The 25,483-nt window shown below is 38.5% G+C and overlaps 1 protein-coding gene across 1 annotated transcript; it reads left to right on the top strand.

Annotated features, from left to right (window-relative positions):
- Nucleotides 1-976: 976 nt before the first annotated feature.
- On the top strand, nucleotides 977-25,483 carry hyou1 (hypoxia up-regulated 1). The gene is made up of 24 exons (XM_084374634.1): nucleotides 977-1,195; nucleotides 2,213-2,288; nucleotides 2,550-2,643; nucleotides 3,961-4,039; nucleotides 4,185-4,339; nucleotides 4,751-4,827; nucleotides 4,930-5,111; nucleotides 6,546-6,661; nucleotides 7,897-8,083; nucleotides 8,368-8,502; nucleotides 9,202-9,284; nucleotides 9,475-9,607; nucleotides 10,464-10,648; nucleotides 13,280-13,418; nucleotides 13,916-13,973; nucleotides 16,342-16,418; nucleotides 16,630-16,809; nucleotides 16,929-17,095; nucleotides 17,182-17,269; nucleotides 17,489-17,745; nucleotides 17,844-17,928; nucleotides 20,390-20,651; nucleotides 20,767-20,877; nucleotides 23,776-25,483. The coding sequence occupies exons 2-24, from the start codon at nucleotides 2,219-2,221 to the stop codon at nucleotides 23,823-23,825; spliced, it is 2,970 nt and encodes a 989-aa protein (XP_084230760.1). The 5' UTR covers nucleotides 977-1,195; nucleotides 2,213-2,218; the 3' UTR covers nucleotides 23,826-25,483.

Below are 25,483 nucleotides of genomic sequence, written 5' to 3'. Positions count from 1 at the left end.
GAATCTAAATGAAAAGCCTCATGGATATGACTGACCATTTATCAGTCATATCTGTTTCTCCTTTCAAAAAGTCATATTAATATAAAGAACAGTTTTGCTGCAATTAACTTTTTAAAAGTGGAACATTAATTTTGCATCGATTTAGAGCTTAAACAAAAGATATTTCTACTTTTCAGCATTTTTCTCACCTTAAAAATGCAGAAATAGACCTAAATATATAAGTCAGGAGAAATGCTTTATACCGAAAATACTTTCGATTTTACAGTAAACAACATACACTGTTAATGGAAGTAACGTTGGGTTCAATCAAAATAAAGTGAGTGAAAAAACAATTAACGAAATCATCTCATTCTAGGTAAAACATACGGTTTGCTCAGACTTTACCTGGAAATGTCGTCATTTAATTTACGCCCACTATCTGGACGTGGACCAATTGGATGTAGACAGAAGTCGCTTTCGACGTCACTCACCTCACGTGGACCAATCATGGGGCAGTGCGTGGAGCGGCTTGGAGTTGCACCAGGCGTCACAGCAACCGTAGTTAATTTGCGGAAGCAAGGGAGTCCACCCTTCAAAACAAGAGCACGTACATAGCTAGTAGTTTGGTTGTTGTCGTGTATTGCTAACAGTTTTGCTGTAGTTCTGAAATGGCATATCCAAGACGGCATGCCTTTACCGCACAGTCTTGAACATGTCTCCCTGATTAGTGTTTGTTTTTCCTTTGGGCCAGATGAAGTTACTACAGCACAATTCTGAATTTTATTCATTTGAAATTACAGTCACAGCATTTTATTATGTTTAAGTGCTTTACACATTTTATTTTTTAAGAGCCGTATTCACATGTTTATTTATCGTCAATTTGATACTCAGTCAAAAATAACTGATAGTCTTTCACACCTGTCCTTTCGTCTACGGTATGTTTTGCTCTTAAATGCTAGCCGGAAACAGTATATTCGGTTGTTGCTACCTTGACAGTGGTTTCCTCTCCCAGTAGCGGCTTGAGTAGATCCAATGAGGTGACGCCGCGTTCCGGGGCCGACTGCCGAGAGCAAGCCGGTAATAAGGGGAACTAGAAACTACCAAGTGTGACAACAAAGAGGGTTAAGACAAAATCAGGGACACTATTCCCACAACTTGACCGGAGAAGCACAGTCGGTTGGTAGCCCCTTCTAAGTTTGTGCCGGCTGAAGAAAAGGTAAGTTCATCCCACAGCACAGTGTGTCAATCATGCTTTTATATTGATGGTTGTCAGTGAGCTAGCAAACAGTAGCTGTCAACTTATAAAAGAGCTTTTTCTTCATAGTGCTAGAATTTTAATTATAAAGGTCCAAAGATGGTCCACATTTCCCAGTTGTTTTGAATTGAATCGTTAATGGTGTAACGCTAAAATGATTTGTTGTAGCTAACTTAGCTATATCGCTAATACACATTAGCAACGTATCCTTTGACTAGCCAGGTCATCCAAGTGATTTTTGGAGGCTAAAACATCTGTGCTGAATGATGAGGGTTTGAGTTGTGCATCCATTTTGCATTCATGCGTCACTGCCTCAACTGGGGCTAGAGGTCTCTGCGCAGATGCCTGTTGTTCTCTCCCTCAAACACAAACAGTGTTTTGGATTTTTAATGGACTCAATCTGAATTGTAAAGCTACAATATGAGTTTTCCCTGTTCTTAACAAGACGCATTCTCTTTTCTGAGTGCAGGGTGGTTACTTGAAAATGGTAAGATTTTAGGCAAATATTAAAGTTTGACAATGGTAGTAACGCCACGTGTTTGCAAACTGTGTGTACCTGTGTGGGTGGGTCTGGTGTATTAGACGATTTGCATATCCTTGGGCAAATGCCATTACCTGGTGGTAAACTGATCCTGCTCTAGGGTAATTGCAGTCACATTAGCACTGAAGAAACATTAATGGTGATTGGACATTTATCAAATGACAGTGTGGAGGTTAAACCTGCTCCCATACGGTGAATGAAGAGAACAAGTAACACCACTGGACAAAAACAGCTTCTTTACAGTGCGCTGCAGGTGGATGGACAAAGATGAGCAGGACATAAAAGGTGTTCGGTATTGATGGTGCTGTGTGATGAGGTTACTGTAAGAGAAGGCTCAAAGCTGAGGATTTGGTATGCTGGCCATATATGAACAAGGTTAGGACAGGAATGACCCACTCAGACGATTTTAAGTGTTTTTTATTTGTTCGTCTTTACAGCTCATCATGGGGGACAGGAAGCTGGTGCTGATTGCTCTCTTCTGCCTTGTCCTGGCAATGTTGCCTTCTCACACAGGTAATCAACATATACTTACATATTTTTCTAAAATTAAGCTGTAGTTGTTGTGATGAGCAGTCCTGTTAACCAAAAAGATTTATCTGGTAAAGACATGCTGACTGTTTAGCTATAGCCTAGTTTTACAGCCATACTGATAAATACATACAGCTGTTAATGATTGGTGTTTGGAAAAAGATGACCTAGGTCAATAATGGAACACTACTGCACCTCAGGATCTTACCATACCAGCTTATGTAACGCATGTCTTTGTGTTTGCAGTGACTGTAGCTGTCATGTCAGTGGACTTGGGCAGTGAGTGGATGAAAATAGCAATAGTGAAACCTGGTGTGCCAATGGAGATTGTTCTCAACAAGTGAGTATACAAGCAGGTATAATAGTGAGTGTGCACAGTTTTTTACTTTAAGAGCATGCTCAATTAATGAACAATCGAAATACAAAAGAAACTGAAATGTATACAACGGGAAACTAATGGGGCTTTTCCATATGTGCTGGTTGGCTTGCTCGACTTGACTCTGTTTGACTTATCATGTCGGCCCAGTATGGCAGGGATTTGCATCTCCATTACAAGAGAGCTGTCTAGTTGAAGGTGTGTCTTTAACAGATGATGTACTTGGTTAGTGGCCACAGGAGCAGCTGTAAACACTTCCTCCCGGCAGTACTATCACAGAATAGCTGCTAACAAAGCTCTGCTAGTTCGGTTGTAAACACATTTAATTTAGGTTTTATAAAAGCTTGTATTATGAAGCAGCAAAATCAGGAGATGTTGTTGTTTTCCCCAGCGGTAACTTGACACGACTTCCAAAACAGCTAAAGGTGAAAATGATGAAACGGTAAAATACAGCAGATATCTGAAATGAGAAACGGGGACGCAGGAGAGCAATTTAAGATATTAAATTGGAAGGCAGGAGTCGAACACAGACTTTTCAAAACCCCTTTCTCATAAACAGACATGAGTTGAGTATCGCAAAACACAGGCTTGTTTTAGGGGGACGCAGGGCCTTGTCATGGGTTGGCAGACTTTTGCCAGCACTCTGGAAAAGGTCCATTTCGGATGTGGTGCGGCTCGGCACAGTAAAACTGGTAGTGGAACAGCAAATCAGCACTGCACTGTATGACTTGGCACGTCTAAAAGCCCCATAGAATTGTACTCAGTAGAGCACATACCTTGTTAACGCCCAACATTCCCCTTTTCCAGTCAAACCTAATCCAATATCAAACTTGATACCCCTGTATCACTCAAAAGTTTAAACCACCCATAACTGCTTAACAATAATTTAAGCTTACCAGATCTAGGATCTGCATCAAATTGTACTCACTCATAGATACCACCTACATACACTTGACTTTTTTCATCAAGATCAATGTATTATTCCCTGAGAAATGAATGAAAATGTTGAGAAAAAATTCCTTGATCTGTCCCTTTATCTGCATCTACACCAAAAGTCATTGGATCCACATCAAAAGTCAGTGGTGTCTATTCTGGTCAGAGACCCATCCTCCATCCAAGTTTGGCAGAAATCTGTTAGTAGTTTCTTGTGTAATCCTGCTGACAAACCGACAAACCAACCAACAAACAAATGAACACTGGTGAAAACATAACGTCCTTGGTGGAGGTAGCTACATTTCAGAATTGAACTCTGAACTATGTTTGTATTGTCTTTTTCTTCAGGGAGTCGAGGAGGAAAACACCCACGGCTGTATGTCTCAAAGATAATGAAAGACTTTTTGGAGACGGTGCATTAGGAGTGGTATGACTTCTTTTCAAATACCATAGTAATCTGATGAATATCATTTGCACAGTAAATGGACTATTCAAATATCAAAATGACCTAACAAATAATGTAAATCTTTTACTTGTATGCTATTAACAATCACAAATTGTGTACATTTCAGTCTGTGAAAAACCCCAAGACTGTTTATAGACGCCTCCAAAGCCTCCTGGGTAAAAAGCACAACAATCTCCAGGTGGCACACTACCAGAAACATTTTCCTGAGCATCAGCTTCAGGAGGACCCAGTTAGAGGCACAGTTTCCTTTAAAAACTCAGAGTGAGTCTCTTTATTTGTTCCCTGCCTCATTCTTCCAATTTCCTAATATTTACATTATTTGTAATATTGAGTAGTTTGCATGTGATCTCCCTGACCTCAAAGTCACAAGGAGTTGTTTGTTTATCATTGAGTCTCTAAACAGTATTTGCAGTAATATGCTATCTGGTTGTGTTCCTTACCATGCAGACGTGATAATTAAAAAGAAAAGGGTGTTTTTCATTGCTGATAATCACAGATCTTTTCTAATAACATGTCAAATGATGAGGTACTGAAGCTTTCCTTTGGGAGCATGTTGTCATGGAAACATCAGAATCAGAGTACCACCTGCAAAAACAAAATCAATAGAATATAGGAAGAAACACTATTGTAGACAGGGACAGCTGACCTGTCTGTCTGCCTTTTTCCTACCAGGGAAATGCAGTACATGCCTGAAGAGCTCCTTGGGATGGTTCTTAATTATTCTTGTGGACTGGCTCAGGACTTTGCAGGTCAGTCTGCTTGTGAAAGAAGGTGCATTGTTGTGTGGTATGTTCGAGTATGTGAAGCATATTAATTTGTTTCTTCCTCCTTCCAATCTTTGCAACTGACAGAACAACCAATCAAAGATGCAGTGATAACTGTCCCAGCCTTCTTCAACCAGGCAGAGCGCAGGGCAGTCCTGCAGGCTGCGCAAATGGCAGGTCTAAAGGTTCTTCAACTCATTAATGACAACACTGCTGTGGCCTTGAACTACGGAGTCTTCAGGAGGAAAGATATAGACAGCACACCTAAGGTGCACATCCAGCATTACTCCCAAATACACATTTTAAAGAATAAGTCTGGTTATATTCTATATGTATTTTATTGTATATCTATATTTTTTATTATTATTTTTTATATTTACCTATCTTATTATCCAGGTATCCCATGTGCAGACCCAAGTAACCATGATTGTATAGCACTTACATGTAGGGGTGGACAATATGGCCAAAATCTTCCATCATTGGATGTGTAATTTTATATAATGGAAATGGAAGATATCACGCTGCATTAAAAATAACCATCCTGTTCCGTACCTCATCACATTTGATTATTTTCTTCTTATATGTGGAACTTCCATGCAGAAAAAAACATTTGCCTCACATGAGACATTTGACTTGAAAACAAAAGACTCAGAACAGTAAAACTGACATTCTTTCAAAATAGATGCTTTAATGCCTCCTGTGCTGTATTTACAATTTCAGTCTCTTCCATGTTATCTTGTCACTCATCATCTGCAGCAGTTGTCAAACCAGCTGAAATGCTCATCACCACCACAACTGTTGCTCTCTCATCATGTAAAAGTTTGGTGGGCAGTCCTACTGCTCAAATCATATTATGAGGCAACTGGATTTGCAAGATCACAAGAGCATATTGCACTGATTTGCTACAAAGCTGCTGTGAATATATTGCACTAAAGCAATATATCATGAGTCATATTTCTGGTAACAATGCACCTCACCTGTCAGTCTGTCTAAGTTTTATTTCAGAATCAGAATTTCCTTTATTAGTGCCGCAAACGGGGAACTTTGGTCGGTGCCCTTAAAAGTACACAGTTGGGTAACCAACCCTAGTCATGTCCCCATTCCTGCTAACAAATATTTTGTGTTTATTTAAACGCTGATGTATCTTTTTCCTCTGTGCCAAAAAGCTCTTTTGTTGTCCAAAAATTAGTTCCTATCTGTTATCATGAACCTACTGACGCTGTAGTTTGTTTTGACTCAATCCTGCATAAACCACATTGATAGCTTAAATACTTACTAAAGCATCAAATGTGGATGTGCTATTTCCTCCCGTTTGAGTTACGTTTGTTTACAAATTACAGTAACCAGCTCTTTTAGGAAATCAAATGAAATCCTTTTCAGAATCACATCTTCACCTTAGAGTTGGATTCCACAGACAAGTTAGGGAAATCAGAGTATTCAGAGGTGGACTAACACATTGTTGGGTGTGGTCTTTTAAAAAGATAAGTTGACTATAACAGATATATAGAAGATTGACAGCTCTGTCCTTAAATGTATTGTACCATGTACTAGTTGAGCACTTGTTAAGAATCTTGTATTTGATATTGTTTAGACTGTTTAAAGCCGCATTATATTTAGACTATATGAATGATCGATTAACATGATTAATGATTCACTAATAAGTGACTACAATTTCCTGAAATTGTGATCTTGTTCTCTTTCAGAATGTGATGTTTTATGACATGGGGTCCGGCAGCACAACTGCCACCATCGTCTCTTATCAGACAGTCAAAACCAAGGAGTCTGGCACCCAGCCCCAGTTGCAGATAAGAGGTGTTGGGTGAGTCCACTGATGTATGAAGTGACTTTGCCACAGAGAATGGTTCTATCAGTAAAGTGTTGATTCTGTCTAATGGTACAGAGAGACCAGCGTCTCACTAACGGGTTTCAGAAAGACATTCTAAAATATGTCAAAACTTGATGATGTGCACATAAGAGGTCAGTTTTAGGTGTGCACATTTGTATAATGTATTTTAAAGGTGCATTATACTGCCGTTAGCATTCTAACCAGCTAGCCCTTGCCACTGTTGGTCATTATAGTGTACAGTATGACCTCTGTCCATCAAATCACCTCGGTAAGCTAACAGGGGATCGGTAGTGGCTGGGGTGGGGGGGGGGGGGGGGGCTGTGTTTGGTCCCAGTCTGGCCGGTCCCAGTCTGGCCGTATTCATAGGGAGAGGGCTCCTTTGCCAGTTGGCTCTGTTGCCAATTATGGTGCCATTCCCCACTTACATTCCCTGCCGTGTCTGTCCGGCACAAACCAGAAAACCACTTCCTACTGGTTGCCCAAACCTTGTGTGCTTGTAGTGTAAAAACCAACACAGGTGCTCCGAGCTCCTAATCAGAGCCAAGTCATATAGGACCGCTAGCTGCATGGCTAACTGAATAGCTAGTTAATTCAGTTAGACCAGTACAGCAGCTACAGGTTATTTTGTAATATGCTGTCCTCAATTTGTTTAGAGTATGAATTTGACAGGGAGCCAATTCTCACATATAGCACCTTTTTTAAAGTTACCTATGTCTTTAGTATACTAACTCCTGAAGTGTTATTTATTGAATGAATTTGATATGATGAAATAACAAAAAATTGTAAGAATTAATAGTGCACAATATATACATGAACAAATAAACAAGAAAATAGCTGGTCTAGCCAATGCGGTAATTTAATGCCCTTAGCATAGTTCTAAGTAAAGGTGTAAAAGTGTAATGGAATGATTGTCAGGTTTTAATGATAAAACCTGTTTTGTTTGTAATTTCTTCATTTCTTTTTCTTGATAGGTGAGAGTTTTAATGGCTCTTCCTGCCTGAGGCGTTAAAGCTCATAATATCCGCAAATAAAGTGTTAAATACACTTCATGTTGGGTTTTTATTACCCTGAAGTGTTATAATAATATAAAATAATATAAAATTTATTAAATGCATCCTGCTTTTGATTGTCAGATGATTTAAAACACCAAACCACATTTTAAAATTGTAAAATCAGAGTGAGTTGTCCTTCTCTTGTTTTGGCTGTAGGTTTGACCGTGGATTGGGGGGCTTTGAGATGGACCTGCGGCTCCGGGACCACCTGGCCAAACTGTTCAATGAGCAGAAGAAGAGCAAGAAGGATGTGAGGGAGAACCACCGGGCCATGGCCAAGCTCCTCAAAGAGGCTCAGAGGCTCAAGACAGTGCTTAGTGCAAACATGGAGTTCATGGCTCAGGTGAGTCCAGGGACGTGAACCTGAAGCCCTCAGTCTATCCTGCTGGTTGTACGTTTAACAGTAATGATGTATGTCACAACTAAAACCAAAGTGATAAACCATCTGCAGCACCATGAAAATGACTTAAAATGTTAAGATTGTTTTTTAAAATGTAAAATTCTGAGAAATGTTGCAGTTTTATGGTATTTCTAAGAAATCACATCAGGAATACAGACCCCTGTGCAGATAATCTTGGATGCAGTACCATTGCAGTGATAAATGTGTTTTTTGTTTTTCTTTTTCAGGTGGAAGGTTTGATGGATGACATTGACTTTAAATCTAAGGTGACCAGGACTGAGTTTGAAGAGCTGTGTGCTGATCTTTTCCAAAGAGTGCCTCGCCCTGTGCAGGATGCCCTCACTGCCGCAGAAATGAAGCTGGTCAGTATTCTTATTGTGAGACTCAAGGATACCCTGAAACTTTAATGATCCCTGTGGAGAAGTTTGGCTGTAGGTCTCTGCAGATGCAGGAAACATAAAAGCTGGATAGACCAGCAAGTCATGTCAACAGTAAACTAGAAGTCCATTCTCAGTGTATGTGCACTGAAAGTTTTGTGTTTTTTTTGGCTTCCAGACTGATGTACAAACAGATTTTGTGAATCACAACCAAAATGTTAAACTGGGGTTTAAGATGAGGACAGAATAACTGCACACCTGTCATCCTGCACAGGCTCAAACATCACAGTGACCAAACAATCAGCAAAACACTTTTGTGAATGGAGGAGGTCTTAGAATTGGAAATCATTTCTAAAGTTTTGAATTACAGCGAGAATGCATTGCGCTAACATGCCCAATATTTAAAAAAAAAAAAAAAAAAAGTTGATCAAGTTGATTCAGCAGAACCAGAGATATCACCTTTTTTAATCAACACATTTTTCTTCCTTTTTAAAACATCGTTCCTACATTACCCACAATGCAAAAACACCAATTGAGTAGCAAATGTATCACTTTTCATGCAGCTTCCTTTGAAGCTATACCAAAAATTGGTATTGTTATCATTGTTATTATTCATGGTATGAGCAGTGACTATACATAAATCATCACAACAGTGAATCGGAGTTCTTATATTTCTGCCAACAGGATGAAATTGAACAGGTGATTTTGGTGGGTGGCTCCATCCGTGTCCCCAAGGTTCAGGAAGTGCTGCTCAAAGCTGTTGGGAAGTAAGTGTCAACCACAGAGATGTCGCTGTCATTTGAATATGTCTCAATTTCAAAAAAATGAACTACATTCTTCCACAATTTGTACTTTGATTCCACATTGTCACTAGAGAAATTTGAGTTTTAGTTCAGTGGGTTTGGCTGGACTGAGGAGACCTGCAGTTGTAATTTTCACATTTTTTTTTCGATGCAGAGAGGAGCTGGGGAAGAACATCAATGCAGATGAGGCAGCAGCCATGGGTGCCGTGTACCAGGCTGCTGCCCTCAGTAAGGCCTTTAAGGTCAAACCTTTCCTGGTCCGAGATGCAGCCGTCTTCCCCATTCAGGTCAGTGCAGGTCATTTTACTGCCTTATGTATGGAGGACCACAAGTGTCATGGAAATAGTAATAAAGGGAAAGCAGCAGCTAAATGGAAATGCAGATAGAAAAGGAAATTGCCCTTTTAAATGCCTGATTAAAATCCCTTTTCTTAATTCAATTTGTGAATCCAGCCATTTATTTCTCTTTTTAAACTGTATTTTCAAATAGATTTTTAAATTCCATTTTTTATCTATGAATTCATTATTGTATTTTTAAATGATGTACATATTGACTGTTTAATGTTGTTTTTGAAAATCCCATTTTAATTTGAACTATTTATTGATGGATATATTTAATTTGTTAATTGTATTTATAATTCCTCTTTTTATTGGCCATTAAAATATCAAATAATGAATTACTTAGCAATTTAGTCTATTTATTAATAGATTAATACTTTAATTTGTAAACTAATTTATTAATGCCTACATTTATTGTACAACAAGTTCAAGGTTTTGTTACTATTTCTGTGACACACTGTGGTCCTCCATACTTAACTTACTACTTACTTATACTTACTTACTTAAATAACATCACTGTAGAAAATCATTGGAACTTTCTAACAGCTTTGCTGATAGAAGATTAATCCTTGGTGAGGAAACTGGTGGTGTCTCTATGTCGACAACACTTAGCTGTGTGTGTCCAAAATGGATATAAGGTGTTTTCCATTTAGTGTCCCTAATTTTTACTCTGTTGTGAAGAATTTTTGAGCAGGACTAAAATCAAAATAGGATGCCATTGTTAACTGTTGCAAAATTAGATGTAAAAATAAAGCCTGAACATAAGCCATGATAACCCTAGCTACATGTTCTTTCAATCCATAAGGTGGAGTTCACCCGTGAGGCGGAGGAAGAGGGGTTGAAGACTCTGAAACACAACAAGCGTATCCTCTTCCAGAGGATGGCGCCCTACCCCCAGCGCAAGGTCATTACATTCAACCGCTACAATGCTGACTTTGCTTTCGACATCAACTACGGCGACCTCAGCTTCCTGAGTCAGGATGAGATCAGGTTAGACAGCGGCTTGCTTTTTTTCTTTCCTTTTTTTTTTTTTTTGTGCTTGCTGGAGTTCTTGAGAAAGATTTTCTGTGCAGAAATGAAATCACTAGAAGAGTGTTAATGATATCTCTGGACTGATAATAAAATGTTAAGTAGGAGAAACCAAAGTTTACAGAAAATTTGCATTATGGCATTTGACTTAAATGTGATGGCTTTCAATTAATTTGTGTAAATGTGGACACATTCACACTCCAGTTATTCTAATCTTTATTGTTAATGTGAATGCTGATCTAGCATTCACACCATTCTTCTGGAATGATTTATTTTTTTAGCACTTTTCAACGCCCTCAGGCTACAGAAACCATTTAAATATCAAAATTTTCAGCTCTTTAAAGAGATGGTGGCTATTACTTTTCACTAAAAGTTTCTACATTTGATACTTTTTTAAAATATGAAGATTTTTAACAATGAATGTACAATGGAAGTAAATGGAGAAATCTTCAAATCCTCTTTAAACCCACCCCACTTTGAGGTACTACTGCTTTAACATAGTTTGAGCTACATAAGTCATTTAAACTTTAAACAGGTCACATGACTTTAAATTATTAAACTTGTATTCAGCTTTCTCAAATCTTTTACAGTTTTTGAAATATTACTGTTTTAGTTTTATGCTTTTTTTTAAAACTCCTTTTCAGATTTCATAATGGGTGTGTATTGCTTTCGTTAAGGTGATTCACAACACCTGTAATGCTGCACACTGAAACTTTCTTTTTTGAAATTTTTTTTTTAACTTTGTCCATTCCTCAATTTTACACATTTAAACATACAACTGTTGGAAAATCTTTTAGCAAATGTACTTGTTATAGAAATAGGACTTTTGGACACTTTTGGCTGTATAAGCTTTCAAGAGTCAAGGACTCCAGCCAACTACCTCATAAGGTCCATGGTTGATTTTGAGCTTACATTTCATTTGGAAAGCAGACAGCAACAGTGTTCTAACTCTCTTTCATTCCCTCATTTTTTACTCACAAAAATAAAATATACATCAACACGTTCAGCAGGTTCTCCTTTCACTCATGATGTGAGTAATAGGCAATAGCCATTACAGTATTTTCAACACAAGCAGGAATTTGGGAGGTGTTTTTTTTATATATTATATATATTACTCCTACTACTACTACTGGTCCCACTACTACTACTAATATTGCCAGTACTACTACTATAACTATTACACATTTTCTTCCTTTTATTCTTTTTAAAATATTAAGCTTTGTTGAACTTATTCTTCTTTCCTTCAGTTTTGGCGTTCTTAGGTACCTCATTTGAATTTCCAGCTTTGACATTATTACAGTTACCTCCCAGCTTCAAGCAATGCGTTTTCATCTCTTACCTTCTCCAGCTAAAGCAGTTTGACTTGAGGGTTATTCAGCAGTGTAGTGCAATGCACATTAGTTTTATGATGTTTCTAGCAATTCATTTCACATTTCTGGCTTTTTAGCTGTATTTTCGGACTCAGATCGGCTGTCAGCATTCACACTGTATTTCGCAGTTATTATTCCAATTCGGTACGTTTTTGGCAGTTTTCAACTACTGCGTGCTTTCAGCTACAGAAACCATTGAAATATCAAAATGTTCAAATTTAAGGAGTTGTGTACTTTACACTTAACTTTATACCTAATATACTTTTTGAAATATTAAGCTTTTTTCAACAAAATTTTGCCATAGAGAATGAGGAGAGGCACATGATGGCAAGGCTGGCTGTTCGAATCCTGCCTCTGGCTATTACTACAACCTTAACTATGACTACTGCTACTGCGACTACTACTAGTACAGCCTTGAAACTACTACTGCTACTACTTGTACTACTACTGCTATGGCTACTGCTACTACTACTGCTTCTACAGCTACTGCTAAACTACTGCTACAGTTACTAGCACTACTACAGCTTTCACAAGAACTGAATATGAACATGTTTGGTGGAGCTGTGCAGTATTATGAGTAGTGGAGCAGCCCTATTTCAGACCCTGATCAGACTGTGTGACACCTGTTGCCCCGTGGCTCATGAAGCCATGGCCGTGGGTTCGAGTACCCTTTTTCCTGCTTTAAGCATAATTTCCAACATATTTGCAAACTTGCACACGCATACACATGGTTGATTATATGACTGATTACACCTACCTTAGTTTCTTCTGCTACTCTCTGGCAAAAATGGGTAAAGCACATGGCTCATAATCAAATGGTCAGGGGTTTGATTTCTCAGCCCCTCATTTTAAGAAGAAATTCTAAAGTAGTTACAAACTTAACACATACATGCAGGTGGTTGATTGAATGATTGGTTTTGATTGGTCACTTCTTCAGTGTCTCTGTGGTAGAATTGGTAAAGCACATAGCTCATGGTCAGTGGTTCGAATCCTCAGTCTCTCACAAAATTTCGAACATAGTCAAAAACTTTACACTTGCATCTACTTGGTTGATCGGATGATTGTTTATGCTGGAAAGGTTTCAAGATTATTTTGACAGACACTAAAGGGATTAGACATGTTAAATGGCACTGCTACTGCGACTAGTTGTTTATTGATGTGTCACTGTATTCCTTCATGATTTAAATGTATTTGACTGCAAGTCCTCCTCTCCTCTTTTCAGTGTGTTTGGCTCTTTGAACCTGACCACAGTCAAACTGTCTGGAGTAGACAGAAGCTTTGAGAAGCATGCAGACGCAGAGTCAAAAGGCATCAAAGCCCATTTCAACATGGATGAAAGTGGAGTCCTCCTCCTGGATCGTGTCAGTTCTACTTTACCTATTCAGCTTTCTTATTGAACATTCACACAATCAAACCTCAATCAAACTCGGCAAGGCTTACTGAAATCAAGCTAAAAACACTACAAGAAAATGTGCTTAAGTGTTAAATGATTGTTTTTTACCTAAATGAATCTCTTAAGTATTTATGGGCACCTAATCACATAATAACCTGCACAATTTTCAAATTTACAGAACATTTGCAATACAGCTTTGTTATTTTTTGGCTCAAACATAACATGATGCTTTGAGTAATAACTCAGCTAAGCAATACATGTATGCTGCACAATGAGGCAGTCGGGCTGTCGGTACATTCATCACATACTTGCAGACACTCAGCAGAAAATAATGACCATTATAGAAGCATTGGGCTGTAGCTCAAATAAAAAGGAGGCTACATTTCAAATCAACTGATCTTTGTTTTATTGATTTACTTTTCGTCAGTCAAATTAACAATCCTTTGTTGTAATTTTCATCCACAGGTGGAGTCTGTCTTTGAAACTATTGTAGAGGAGAAAGAAGAGGAATCAACATTAACAAGTAGGTTTTGCAAACATATGCAACCTCCGGTGTCCAAAATCTATGATCGGTGTTAGAAGAGTGCACTTCAGAAAAAGGCTGAAGTCAAATGCATCCTGCTACAACTATTTTGCTGCTTGATACAAAAAGGAAAAAATGCATGGGTCTGATTTTCTGAGTAATGGAGGAGAAGTCTATCATAATTTAATCTGATTTAATGGAATTATTGTGTTTGTTCCTAATGAGTGGCATGCTGATACTGCATGCACAACAAGTGCTGCCGAGCCACCAGTGAACTTTGGTCAGTAAGGGAGAGATATGCCAGGTGTCCTCAGCATCATATCACATTTTAGTCTCCATCACTGTAGCCAGCTCATGGTAAAAAACAAGACATGACTCTGGAGTCTGTGTGAGGAAGAGGAATATGATGGATGTGTGTCTTTTCCTGGTCTGAGTTTCCTCAGAAGTTACCTTGAGCTGTTTTTATGGGGATCTGCAGTAAAATCTGGAGAAGTCTCTTGAGTTGTCATTTTTTTGGAACTGAACTGTATAGGGTACATATCATCCTTATGTCACACTTCAAATGGCTCCCATCCCATGTCACCACATACTGCAAGTTTTGGGGAAAGTTTATACAACTCCCAGAAAACAGTGTATAGCTCTGTTCTGAACAGCTTACAATAACCCCACATCCCTGCAGCATAATCAGAAATAGGACAGACACAGATGAAAAAAAGATGTATAATACTGTGCATATGTTTTATAACCAAGATCCCTACTTAACTTAACCTTATTAAGAATAGCTCCCAGTGCTCTACCTACTAGGGTTGGGTACCTTTCCCGTTTGAACAAATAAAGGTTCCGGTTCCGGTACCTGGAATACCCAACGGTACCTTTTTTCAGCACTTTACTCTCTCCATAATAACAAGAAATGTAATTTGAGTTCTAACCAGTTAAATCATTTGCTTCTAGATACAAAATATCATGAGTCATATTTCCAGTAACAATGCACATAATATGTCAGTCCATCTTTCTAAGTTTTATTTCACTAGCATCTGTTTATACTGCATATAAAATACTTTTTGAAGTAAACTGGAACTAAGCTGTTCCTGCTCATCAACCTAGTGCTATAAGAATACAGTAAATACAATAGGAAACATAAAGATATGTGCCGCCCTCTCCTGGCAAGCAACATCTCCACTAGCTTGAACCACAAGCTTCCAGTGGGTGGAAGACCGCTCTACCTCCTGAGACACATTGCTACTTGCAGTTTGCGTCATTGTTTTGGAGCTATTGTATTTCTGCTTGATAATATCTTATAATTCCTGTATTTTTTTCCATTTCACAATATATATTGAAAAAGAAAACGGTAATGTCAGTTTTTCCCGATGACGTGCAGCTTCTTCAGGCTGTGCTTTTGTTAAGGCGCAACAACCAGTGCTCTGACCATTTCTTCTATCTCTACCTTGAACTTGGCTTTGCCTGTCTGTGTGATATTTTGGTGTGCAGCGCATGGTGCACATGTGGGAAGAGAGGAAGAAACCGGTGGGGAGGTTCATTCAAATGAGGCAGCGCAAAGCGAGTTGTATGTATTTTGTTTGAATATGGGCATTTTTCTTAGACATCTTCTCAAAACAAAGTCACGTGTTCAGCAAGAGCTACTTAATACTTGGAGCAGATGCTCAGCAACTTTTAGTAATGCTTGAACTGTAAATGAACCAGTAGATGCAAAGGTCCAGTGTGTGGGATTTAGCTCAATCTATTGGCACCTGAAACTAAGAAGGTTGGTTTTGTTACCTTAGAATGAGCGTTTTATATCTACAGAGTGAGCAGGTCCTCTCCCACAGAGTTTGCCATGTTGCACTGCCATATTTCTATTGTAGCCCAAAATGGAAATACGAAAAACTGGCCCTGGAGAGGGCCTGTCGGGTTTTTCATGTTCTTTTAGCAGGTGAAATGAAGGGTATGTCATTTTTATGTATTTAGCCTTTATTTAACCAGGTTAGTCCCATTGAGATCAAATTGAGATGAAACTATCTTACAATGTTAAAGAAAGTTAGAAATTCCTGCATCTGCACCAAAAGTTAACTGGGTCTATTCTGGGGTGAGACCCGTCCTCCAACTGAGTTTTGTGGATATTTGTTCAGTAGTTTTTGTGTAATCCTGCTAACAAACCAACCAACCAGCAAACAAATGGGGTGAAAACATGACCTCCTTTGCAGAAGTAATAATAAGAATGTATAATGTGGTCTGCATTTGTCTATAGATGGATAACTCTGTGAAAGTGCTGCATATTAAACATGTAATGTGAATTGCAACACTACAAACTGTACTACAGTGTAAGGTATTCATTATTACACAATTAAGCCAACACTTTGCTGTCTTTCAGAGCTGGGTAACACCATTTCCACCTTGTTTGGTGGCGGATCATCAGAACCCACCCCGAATGTAACTGAACCTGTCCAGGTACTTGCAGTTTAATTAGGGATATGTTTATTAAGAAAACACAGTAACTGAATGAACGTTGGGATAAACTGCTGTACCTTCATGCTGTAGCTTTTCTGTAACAGAAAGTAATTGATGAAACTGAATGTGCACACAAGTGTCGGGCAGTATTGGCCATGCATGCCTGGCCTGAGATCATAGCCCACATTGTTCCCTGATTTTTCATTTCCAGGACGAGGAGGAAGTGCCTCCAGAGTCTGGAAAGGACACCAAGGATGAGAGCAAGGATGGTAAGGAAGAGGCCCAGAATGATGAAGCTGCCAAGAACAAGCAAGGCGATTCAGAGAAAAGTGAAGGTGAAGAGAAAAGCCAGGAGAAGACAGAGGAGGCAGACGGCAAGACGGACGCCAAGGTAAGATCTGTCATCGTAATCTCTCTGAGAAACACTGTTGTATGAATTTAAAGCTAATGTAGGAAGTCTGTTGGTTGAGCGGTTCAAATTATATCAACATCATATGTCTGCTGGTAAAGGAGGAAATGGATGGAGAAAAATCTGGAAACGCTGAGTCCGAGAAAGATGTGGAGAAGAAGGCGAAACCTCAGAAAAAGAGCAAGATCTCTGAAGACATCACAGTGACTCTTGTCATCAATGACATCCTGGATCCCACTGCAGATGATGTCACTTCCTCTAAGAAGAAGTAAAGCAGCAATTTTTGTTTCTTTTCAGTCCAATTGGTGTTTGGTTCTCAGTTTTATTGTCTAAAACAACTTTGTATCTTCTCAGGTTGCAGGATTTGACAGACAGAGATCTGGCCAAACAGGAAAGGGAAAAGACACTTAACAGTTTGGAAGCTTTTATTTTTGAGACACAGGTAAGCAACAGAGGCTTCTGAAGTTTTTATATTTTCAGTTTTATCTTTTTTTCTGTCCTTGTTTTTAAGTAAGCAAACTGGAGTTGCAAATGCAGCTTAGAGGGAATAGAAGAAGCCAACATTAATCCTGTAAAGATCCGACCACTGTAATCAGAAAGAATGCTGCAAGACAGAAAAGAGTATGAGTAAGAGTAAAACACACTTTGGCTCTTTCTCCAGGACAAGCTGTACCAGGAGGATTACCAGCTGGTGGTGTCGGAGGAGGAGATGGAGCAGATCTCCGCCAAGCTGAAAGAGGTATCGGAGTGGATGGACGAAGACGGTTACGGGGCCACCACGAAGCAGCTGAGAGAGAAGCTGTCTCAGCTGAAGAGCCTCTGCAAGGACATGTTTTTCAGGGTGGAGGAGAGACGCAAGTGGCCGGACCGCCTGGCTGCTCTGGACAGTATGCTCAACACCTCCAGCTTCTTCTTGAGGTGGGTGTTGAGAAGAAGGTGTAAAGAAGTTGGAGAGAAAAGGCTTCTGTGATGGGTTAGTAGTTGTGTATAGACTAATTGTTATTTTTCTTTTAAAGGAGTGCCAAAATGATTCCAGAGGATGACCAAATCTTCACTGAAGTTGAGCTGAATATGTTAGAAAAAGTGATCAATGAAACAATGGTAGGTGATCATTGTAGTAAGTAGGGATGAGCAGGTACACTATTGTCTGTTTGTTTTCTAAATGTCCAACTACTTAAATAATGTGTATCCGTACTCTGAGCGGCCAGGCGGAAATGTGTGTAGCTTAAGTTTGGACTAACTAGACGTTTAAATTGATACGGGTTGATCAAAAGTAGCATACTTATTTTTTATTATAAAACTATTTGCACAACAGGCTCAGAATTGAGCTTCTAGTCAATATTTTTGATGACAAGTGGAAGAGAATTATTTTATAAATTTGAATGAATAATCTTCAGTCAGCGACCCATTGAGGAGTTTCCTTCACCATGAGTTCAGATATTAACACGTTTACTTAGATGATACTTGTAAAATAAATTATCTGTACCAGTTACTCGTTTCAGCAGAGTACTCATTAAACCCTAGTATTAACATTGTCTCGCTGTCATCACACCACTGAAGACTACTTTGCATGACGGTTGTTATCTTAAAGGGAAACTTACTAAAGACAGATTGAAGATTAGAGTTGTCAAAATTGAATGAGCAGAAACCTAGATATCCCGACTTTTAGTCTCTAGTATGGGTCAAATTCCAAAAATCTGGATCGTGCATTTCCCAACTGGGTAGTGATCGTCTATAGATGAGTCTGATGACATAACTTTGACATCATCAGGGTTATTTTCTCAGGCTTTAGAAAGTTCCTTTCAGAGTTCATAAAGAGATGGGTATAACTGTTTTAATAGGCTGAGTAGTGGGGCTGGGTTTAAAAAAACAATCAGTCTTCATTTGAATGATCTGATATTGATTCTGAAACCCCCAAGATCGGTCTTTCAATATGCCTTTTCCTGTAGATGAGGGTCTGATATTAATACTTAGCAAGCACCAAATGTGGGTAGATGTTCCAAGTTAATCTGTGAAGGCTGTCTGCCACACTGGTGCATAAAGGTTTTTACCAAAACAGTCATGTAAGTAAAAACTATGCTAGGAGTCTATACCATGTTTTGATTTTATGTATGGACGCACTGCTATGCTGTCCTCCTACTGTCTGTGTTGAAATTTCATTCACACCGCACAGGGACAAGGACTGCATGGACTGAGCCATTCAAGTGCACCTAGTTAACTCAGAAATGTATACTCGAATGGCCATGGAGGATGTTTAAAACAGGAGAATTTCAATGTTCTTTCTTATTTTCCTTTACTTATTTTTAATAATCAAAAGCTAAAATCATGACAATATTCCACTTTTTTCCCCGTAGACAAGTTTTAACCACAAATCTCCAAAACTGTTCAATTCTTTATGTAAACATTCGTATTTTTCATAATGCATCATCATCCTTGTAAAATGTACAGTGTCTGTTTTCTCTTTCATCAATAATAGATTTTCTATTCATTATTGACTATCAATCAAATAATGATCTAATTAAATTAGGCCCTCTTGAATTGGAATCAAATCAATTTGGGGAATCAGTGGCGATACCCAGCACTGAGTAGTTCTCCTTAAATTAGATTTAAACTTTGTTAATGCAAGTGGAAATTCCTTTTCACAGCATCATACCCATCAGACAGACAGTATAAAACGGCACACAGTAAGAACAAACGATACCAAACAGCAGTTACAATGCACACTCTGGCCTGTTCTGCTAGGCCTATTGCATAGGGCAGCTATGGCTACAGGGATCAGGCTTTATCCCAAAGTGAGCCCTTCTGCACTTCAGTGGTCCATACCTTGGCCCTGAGGGCAGTGGGGTGAGGTGGATGTTGAGTGGATATGTGATGACGTTTCCCATTGAGGTTGCAATATGTGTAATGGCCATGTTCAAGATTCAAGATGTTAATTGTCACTCCGGTTGTACAAGTACACTTGTGTGAAAGTCTTTTGCTTCAAGACTCCACTACAGTAATGGTAAATAGTAATTAGTAAATAAATTGTATATATCACAATAAAATTAAACAAATTGATTGATTATTATTATAATTATTATGTATGCAGAATAAAAATATAGACGGCAAGGATAAGGTGCATGTGTATATTATATACTACTACTACTACTACTACTTCTACTACTACTACTAGTTAACTTTGAGTAAACGGACAGTTTACATGAGACACAAATGTAATTACAGATTGAAAAGCAACCAGGGTGTATTGTTGTGCAAAGATAGAAATGAAGCAAAACGGCAATAAAAGTGATCATGTGTATTGATTGATTGATTGATTGATTGATTGATTGATTGATTGAAGGTGCAGCAGCGATGGTGGCAGTAAGGCACATGATGTACATTCATTGGTCAGATATTGCACTGATAGTTGGATTGTGTTATTTGTTGAGGAGTCTTGGCTGTTGTGGGGGTGAGTGAGGTCCTTGATGATGATCAACTGTGTAAAGTTGGGTGTGGGGTGACCAATTATTATCAAATTGAGTTAACTGACGTTCATGTGTTAAATTGTCTCCGTTTGCTCCAGACATGGAAGAATGAGACTGTAGCAGAGCAGGAGAAACGCTCTCCGAAGGAGCGACCTATCCTACTCTCCAAAGACCTCGAGTCCAAGCTGGCTCTGCTGGATCGAGAGGTCAACTACCTGCTCAATAAAGCCAAGTTTGCCAAGCCGAAGGCCAAGGCCAAAGCGAAGAATAGCACCAGCTCTGATAAAAGCAGCAAGGCCAACAGCACAGCCGAGGAGAAAGTCATTCCTCCCACAACGGAGAGCAAGGACACAAAGAGTGGTGCGTCAAACTGCAAAACTCACATGTGACTGTTATTGTTTCCTTGTGAATATGAAAAAAAATAGAATTGTAAGGCTTAAATAAACTTGTCATGTGTATTTTGATTCAAACACAGAAAGCCCAGAGGAAGTGCAGCCGGGTGAAGCCCCGCCCACCGACAAGAGCACTGAACACACAGAGAGCTCTGACAGCCAATCACAGTCCACAGAAGAAAGAACAACTACAGGTCTGTCTGACATACCTGTTGTCGATGATGCTGGAGAACTTTAGGGGGTGGACAAAATAATTGGAACACATTAAATACAACTAAACTAAACTACATGCTCAGAAATCTCCACTGAACTGAGTGAACTCCTTGCTGACTCAGTGTCTCAACAGAAATTGAACATTATATTACTACCAGACCATTGTAATGGACCGCATTCACTTGTCAGTCATTCTGTTACTTTGTCCAGTAACAATGTTAGGTCCAGTTGAGGTATGAGTATGTGTGAAATGTAGCCTTGTGTACAGCTACAGTATAAGCTCCTTCATCCTCTAGGGTGCCATTTTTGTCACATGATGTGTTATAACTTCAGCTGCTACATTAAGCATTAAAAGCTTTGCACCTTTTACCAAGTCGTGGGCCAACCTCAGGAGGTTTTTAATTATCTGCAAACTACTGTAAATAGATAATGGTAATTTGCACATGAAAAAAGTAAATTAATTTTGTTCTTAAATAAGGAACTTAAAATTGTAATTATAAAATTGATAGTTCCGGTCCTTGATTATGATTGGCTGAGCAAACCGCTTTCAAAGCCATTGTAAAATATTCACCTGTGACCACGTTACATCATTATTACTGCAAGATAATGGGGCCACTTAGCTCTGTGGATAATTGAGCTAGCTTAATTGGCAGCTAGACGCTCATCAAAGTGTATAGTGAGCAGCAGTAAGTGGTTATGCTGCCCCCCATAGTTTTGAAGCTACCTTTGAATTCTGGTAATGTTTTACAAAGTACACCTTTTATTAATCACCCTAATCTTCAACATGCTTACCACTGCGCCTGTGTTGTTGCTGCATCTGTTTGTTGCTTGGCAACCTTACTGCAAAATGTCGCTGAAAAAAATATTGCTTGGCAGAAGATTGATAAATAAATTATTGCATTTTTGTTGCTGTGTGTAAGTTTATGAATCTTTTCCATGTGTAGGCTGTAACCATTCTATAAAAGCAATACACCCACGTGGCTGTTGGCACAGTGATTTTAGAACAGCCAAGGGGCTGATTTTTACATTGAAAATTGATCAAAATTAGCCTTCAATTTCGATAATCGAAATCAAAAGCAGGATCTAGGGTATGGTTAACCCTGCCCCTGACTCTAATCCTTATACATTACTGTTAATATATGCTGTTAGCAGTGTTGGGTAACGTTGCGTTAAAAGATTACTGCCATTAAAAAGTAACTTTTTATGTTACTGTGTTATCTACTGATAAAAGTAACGCGTTAGAGTACTTTAGATTTACCAAAAGTTATGGTAAAATGCCTTTTTGACTCGTTGCGCATGTCGGTTATATTGTCCTGACGGCATGTAGCCAAGTTTACATGTAGCTTTTATTGTATTGACTCTGTCATTACCGTCATTTTGTTGTCTTTACGACCCACAATCTGTAACTCCGCAGCCTAATGGGAATGACAGATACAATATAACATTTACAGCTCTTTATTTAGCCAACAATCTGACAGTGAACTGTGCAGACAGAGGCAGACAGTATTAGGCACAGCTGTTTACATGAAAACACTACAACACGGCTCTTTAGCTTAGTAAATGATGATTAAAAATGCAACTAATGAACCCGTAAACTATGAGTGCTTACGTAGAAACGATAAAAGCACAAATCTGATGAAACCACTTGGGCTTTTTTGTTTTCAAAACACATACCCACATACAAACAATTAAACTTGCATTTCACCGTGTTGTTGTTCTAGTCCCTTTCGCCCAAAAATTCTAAATAATGGGAATATTTGCACAAAGTTAATGCTGTCCTCTCTCTGCCATCTCGCCACATTGAATTAACTGACACAACTGTAGGTTTACCTTCCTCTGGCACGCAGCAAATTCTTCAGGGATTCTCTTCTATTTTTGTGATGACAAAAGGAAAGGAAAAACAGCATTTTTTTCCAGTAACGGATAACTTGGGGGGGAAATAAACTAAATAATGGATTACTTGAATTGCAGAACTAACGCGTTACGTTGCTACTATGTTATTAAAAAAAAAAAAGTAATCCAAGTACTCTAAAGGATTACTTCTTAACAAGTTACCCCCAAAACTGGCCATAAGTGTGGTTTAAAAAAAGAAATAAAATAAAAATGGGACGGTAAATCACACTTGACACCATGTAACCTATCTTTTGAAGAAGTATTAGAAAATGTTTTTTTCTTTAAGTGCTGAAAATAAAAAGTTTAAAATGCACATTTTATTGAATCTTGACCTTAAATTCAAAAGTAAGATTTAATCTTGGATTTTGAGAATCACGAGACCTATCCAAAGCATCATGATTTGCAATTTGAAAGTAATTCCATAATTTGCTTTTACTGGGTGAATTCTGTAATAGAAGGAGAAGGCAGCAGTCTTCTACTTTGCTGGTGCTGAAACTGATAAACGCAAAGTTGAACCTCAGTTTTCTCTCATTGACATTTCAAATGTGAAATGTAACTGCCCAAGCTTTAAAATGGAAAATACAAATAATCAGATTTCAAGAATGATTCTAATACTTCTTTAAAATGGCTACAAAAGTATTTCTCAAAGGGACAATCAGACATGGCATGATGTGAGTATTTTAACGTCAGCAGAGTGGGTAAGATGACAAGCCAGGTCTGGATTTTTCCCCTGTCCTTCCAGCCAAGGCTTTTTCAAATGTCACAGCCATTCAGTCTCAGCGAACAGGCTTTGCCATAGCAACAGCTTTTCGTGTTTCTCATTAAGTCAGTGAACATGGGCTTGAGTTACTCAGCAATTGTAGCTGTAAACTGGCGAGGACACATGCTTGCTATAGAGCTTGTTCTTTTTTTGTACTAATGAACTTGAAAATCATCCCACATACACAAAGTATTCATGTTTTTCCCCTCTCTATCTTCATTTCCAGAGCCAACAGACAAGGCCCAACCCGAAAACCACATAGGGGATGAATTATAACAGCTGGAACTGGGAAAAATCACTATTTATTGACAGTGTATAAATGTTCAAGTTTCTTCTCACCCTGTTTTTTTCTGTTCTTTTTTTTTTTTTCTCTTTTTCTACCTGTTCATTGAACTGCTGGAAGCAGATTGGATAACAATTCAAGACCACTCATTTTGCCCCTTTTCTTCGTCTGTGCTATTTATCACTTCTGACTGTCATGGATTCTGTAAGCAACAGAAACTGAAATACCAATAAGAGAAGCAGTTCAAGAAAATTAAGGCCCCTGACTGCATGGTGCTGTGACACACCGACACAGTGCAAACAAAACTGGATGTTTGACAAGGATGAATGCTGTTTTACCATGGTTTGTCATTCATGAAAATGTTATTTCCTTCTTTGTCCTCTGCACTGTATCCTCAGTCATGGTGTGCTGTTGTAAAGTCACTGTTTGTCTAACACTTGCAGTTTTACTGACTTCCCATGGCCACTGAGTAAGTGCACTACCTAATGGTGTTGGCCTCAGCGTTTGGTAGGGCTGGGCAATATGGCCTCAAAATAATGGTGATATCACGTGTATCATGGTACACAATATCCATCTCATTATTTTGAAATATTTTTCAAAAGCACTTCATAAATGCTAGGACTTGGCAACAAATTAAAATATCACAATATTGCAACAATGTTGTAAGGATGAGTATTATTGCTGTAACAAAATATGTACACAATTAGTTTTTTGATTAAAAAAAGTCATCAGTAATATGAATAAAGTATTTTAGAACAGTCTGGTTAGTTAGGAAATGACATCTTTACTGTAAAGCAGCTTTAGAAACCAGGAAAAGACAAAACATATGCCATATAACAATATCAAAAATCTAACACCATATGTAGTCGCATATCATGATAATGATATAATACTAATATATTGCCCAGCCCTTGCAGAAGGTATGGTTAGGTTTACAGTCCTTTGAAGACAAGGCTCTATCCATGGAGAGTCCTCCAATCCAGATTTTATTGGCTGTAAAATTTGCTGCTATATTTGCAGAAAACATTACAAAAAGACATTATGCACCCCTTGAAGTTCTTTTTTTTTTTTTTTTTTTTACAATTACTGGCTTTATAGAAACCTGAGTACCTCTCCTGACAGCTCAAAAAAGAAATGCTTGGGTCTATCATGTAGAAATTCATGCTGGTGATAGAGTGCTCAGGTGCTCTTGTATGTGCATACTGAGAACTAGTTATAAAACTGAGCTGTCACATAGGGATACTTCAATATTGCATCTCCACATATCTGCTTCCCTTCATCCTTCTGATACAGCTGGATGATCTAAAGTGGCCCATGAATAATTTTTTTCTACTGACTGACTGACGTTTTAGTGAAAGTGGTCAAACTCCATCATTTTGTGTCATAAGCTGCTAAACATCATAGAAGAGGCGGTGTATTAGTGTTGTCACTGCTCTTTACCTCAACATGCCTGTGATGCTTGCTCAGATGTTGGCTCAATTTTTCTGCTTGAAATGGGGATTGGGGGGGCAGCTGTGTGCTTCTGTGTTTGCATCACTGCACTCGGGATTATTTGGAGGGGGAACTGATGAAGACAAAAGTCAGGAATGGGAGATGAAAACAATGTGTTTTTAAACTGTTAATAAAAATTGTTCTTTTTGTTTTTAATTTA

The sequence above is a fragment of the Pagrus pagrus genome (assembly GCF_965226575.1).
Source record: "Pagrus pagrus genome assembly, chromosome: 14".
In the NCBI taxonomy this organism is placed as follows: domain Eukaryota; kingdom Metazoa; phylum Chordata; class Actinopteri; order Spariformes; family Sparidae; genus Pagrus; species Pagrus pagrus.
The sequence above is the reverse complement of the archived record's forward strand: the minus strand, read 5'-3'. Positions and strand labels throughout refer to the sequence as shown.

Coding starts and splice junctions, on each gene's coding strand:
- hyou1 (XM_084374634.1), top strand. CDS start 2,219: ATGGGGGACAGGAAGCTGGTGCTGATTGCTCTCTTCTGCCTTGTCCTG. Junction 16,810..16,928: donor ACGGCAAGACGGACGCCAAG/GTAAGATCTGTC, acceptor CTGCTGGTAAAG/GAGGAAATGGATGGAGAAAA. Junction 20,652..20,766: donor GAGCAAGGACACAAAGAGTG/GTGCGTCAAACT, acceptor ATTCAAACACAG/AAAGCCCAGAGGAAGTGCAG.